General features: G+C 38.0%; 1 protein-coding gene across 1 annotated transcript; it reads left to right on the forward strand.

The window, feature by feature from the left end:
• The first annotated feature begins 2,910 nt into the window (after positions 1-2,910).
• Positions 2,911-3,297, forward strand: LOC120109458 (secreted RxLR effector protein 161-like). Its single transcript, XM_039123210.1, has one exon. It carries the CDS (start codon positions 2,911-2,913, stop codon positions 3,295-3,297), a length of 387 nt encoding a protein of 128 aa, XP_038979138.1.
• Positions 3,298-3,652: the final 355 nt, after the last annotated feature.

A 3,652-nucleotide genomic window follows, 5' to 3' on the forward strand; every position in this document is an offset into this window, starting at 1 on the left:
TTCTTCTTTAATCATTTTAATTGCTGAATTTCAGATTTTAGTGATAAATGTGAATAACACTGAAATTCTGTAATATCAAGAATGTAGAGTAATCTAGTATTATTCCAAGATTTGTAGTAATTACTCTTTCTAATCTTTTACGAACAAGTTATGCTTTCTCTTAATCTTAGAGCAAAATGTATAGAAATATTAATCAGAAAATGATTCATTTGAAGCTTAGTTTCTTTCAACCGCATTTACATTTTCTTCTTTGAGAATCAGTTTGAGTGAGCTGAAATATTTCTAGCTTTAAGATCATCCCACTCTATTGGTAGAAGTGTTTAATAATGTAGGAGAGAAAAACATATAGATGATTGTTGAAATATATATATTTATAGAACTCAATTTCTTAATCATAGTTTTTCAGCAATGTATACATGAAGCTCAATAAATTTTTAAATATTAAAATAAAGTCAATTTCTAGAACTCAATTTCTTAATCATAGATTGTGGAGTGATTGGTTATACCCCTATTTAATTTTGATGAGCTCAAAGCATTTGAGTATATTTCAAGTTGTACTAATGAATTCATCTAGTATTTCAGGCAAATAATGTGAATTTATCTTTAATAGCATCGAGCCTTTTTCAAAAGTCATTTGGCTAAGTATTGAACTAATTTAAGCCAAAGTCTGAAGCTCGAGTCGACTCCGGAAGAATACGAGTCGACTCTAAGTGTTTCAGAGGTTCTGGCACGAGCTCGAGTCCGACTCCGGTACACTACGAGTCGACTCCGACTGAGAACAGCAGAAGGACAGAAAGATGAATTTCAGACCCTGTCACCAGGAGTCGACTCCGATGCTTACCGAGTCGACTCCCGATGGTTTCGAGTCGGCTCCAAGGAGTAACAGACAGAAGGATAGAGAAGTGTATTCTAGACCCTGTTACCGAGTCCGACTCTAGAAGAATTCGAGTCGACTCCAACGTTTGGCGAGTCGACCTCCTAAACAAGCAAGAGTCCGACTCTCAGAGGAAAGCAGACTGAAAGGCAGAAAATCAAACAAGTGACTCTGTGAACGAGCCGACTCCGAGAATACGAGAGTCGACCCAAGTCAGCCGAGTCGACTCCAAGATGATCCGAGTCGACTCCAAGGCAGTTCAACTCCAAAGATAGAGGATCAGTTTTCGGGCTCTGAGAGCCGAGTCGACTCCAAGATGATTCCGAGTCGACTCGAGAAAGAAATGCCAGAAAATTAGATCTCTGGACCCTGAGAACGAGTCATCTCCAGAGGGTCGAGTCATCTCCGGATACTGGCGAGTCAACTCCAGGGTTTGGCCGAGTCGACTCCAGAACGGGACAACACTTTAATTCAAATCCCTGAACAGTGGGCGAGTCGTCTCTAGTAAAGCAAGAGTCGACTCCAAGCACAGCCGAGTCGACTCCAGATCGAGCGAGTCGACTCCGACCCCAACGGCTACATTGTCAGGAGTTGCAGACTGTGCCAAACGGCCACAAATTAGTGTCTAATGGCTAGTTTCCAAAAGGGACTGCTTAAATAGCCAGAGTGAACAGTAGTAGACACCAAAGAGTTACTCCATTTGTGCATTAAGTGTTTTCCATCTACCAAGAGTCTATTGAGAGAAAAGACAAGCAAAGAAGGAAGAAACGCATTCAATACATTCCCTAGAAGTCCTTCCCTTCGCATTCAAGGCTCTTCCTCTGACATCAAGATCTTCAGTGCCACTCAAAGAGGAGACTCAGAGTTCGAGAAGCCCTTCTTCCTCCATCAAATCTGTTTGAGGGCTTCTAACTCTACTCTATTCATATTGGTTTATATTTACTTATTAAGAAGCTTTCCTTGTAACTTTTTCCAAACTATTTTCTTACTTGATTTAATTAGGGGATTGAATCAAGGGTTTGTAAGGTTTGTTGGTGAGCCAAGGTTAAAACCAACGGTGTAAGGGTTCGATTGGTGATCCCAGAAAATAATCGGGTGGTTTCTAGTCGGTGAGCCTGTGAAAACCGACCAAGTTCGTTGTGATCTCGCGAAAATAACAAGTTGGGTTGTGAATTTGTAAAACAACCTGCTGTAATCCCAAGAGATTATAGTGAACTTCCAAGTGAAGCTTGGGGAGTGGACGTAGGAGCAAGGTTAGCTGCCGAACCACTATAAATTGGTTTGTGTTTTATATTGGCTTTGTCCTCTCTCTTCTCTATCTCTCTTCATTCACCTTCATCTAGTAACTTAACTAGTTTGCTTGTAATAGATTTTAGTTAATTACTAATCATAGTTTTTAATTGGTCGAGATTTAATCCAAACCCAATTCACCCCCCCTCCCCCCCCCCTCTTGGGTTGTCTTCTTGGGCAACAGAGCTACATCAAATGGACATAAAAAACAACATTTTTAAATGGAGATCTTAAAGAAGATGTATGCATGTGTCAACCTAATGGTTTTCATAGTGAGAAAGGCAGTCACTTAGTTTACAAGTTAAAGAAAAATATATGGATTAAAATAGGCTTCCCGTCAAGGGTACATAAAGTTTCACAACGTTGTGTTTTCATATGGTTTTTTAGAGAATATCATTGATCAATGTATATACTTTAAGATTAGTGGGAGCAAATATATTTTCTTAGTTCTATATGTAGATGATATTTTACTTGCAAGTATTGACTTGGGTTTACTGTGTGAGACTAAACAATTTCTTACCCAGAACTTGGAAATGAAGGATATGGGTGAAGCCTCTTATATCATTGGTATAGAGATTCACAACGATAAAGTCAAAAGAAATTTAGGACTATTTCAAAATACTTACATTAAAAAGGTTTTGGAAAGATTTAGGATGAAGGATTGGTCACCTATTTCTGTACCTATCATCAAAGGAGACAAATTTAGTTTGAACCAATGTCCCTGGAACATATTGGAACGAGAATAGATGAAAGACATCCCTTATGCTTCTGTAGTAGGGAGCCTTATGTATGCACAGGTATGCACTAGGCCTGATATTGGATATCCAGTAGAAATGTTTGGCAGATACCAAAGTAACCCAGATATAGAGCACTGGAAAGCTGTCAAAACGGTTATGAGGTACTTGCAAGGAAATAAAGACTTCAAGCTTATATACAGACATTCTGACCGTTTGGAAGTGGTTGCATATTCAGATTCGAATTTTGTTGGAAACACAGATACAAGAAAGTCTACTTCAGGATACATCTTCCTTCTTATTGGAAGTGTCGTATCTTGGAAAAGTATAAAACAAACTATTGTTGCATCATCCACTATGGAGGCAGAATTTATCGCATGCTATGAAGCTACAGCATAGGCATAATGGTTGAAGAATTTTATATCTAGCCTAAAGGTTGTCGATTCTGTTACTAGGCCATTGAAGATTTTCTGTGATAATTCGGCTACAGTTTTCTTCTCTAAAAATAACAAAAATGGAAGCCAAAATAAGCACATTAATATAAAGTGTTTGGTTGTTAAAGAAAATATTAACAAGCTGTTAGATGTATGCCCTAGAAGCCAATCTGGCTGACACATTATTAATTCTGGACATAAATTTGTACTTGACTTTATTATTATTGAATAATAAATGGACATCTTTTCATTCATATTGTTTATGTGTCTATGAATCGTCCAAGGAATTAATAAGATGATGATACATATTCTCAAGAGTT

Source organism: Phoenix dactylifera, unplaced genomic scaffold (assembly GCF_009389715.1).
Source record: "Phoenix dactylifera cultivar Barhee BC4 unplaced genomic scaffold, palm_55x_up_171113_PBpolish2nd_filt_p 002216F, whole genome shotgun sequence".
Taxonomy (NCBI): domain Eukaryota; kingdom Viridiplantae; phylum Streptophyta; class Magnoliopsida; order Arecales; family Arecaceae; genus Phoenix; species Phoenix dactylifera.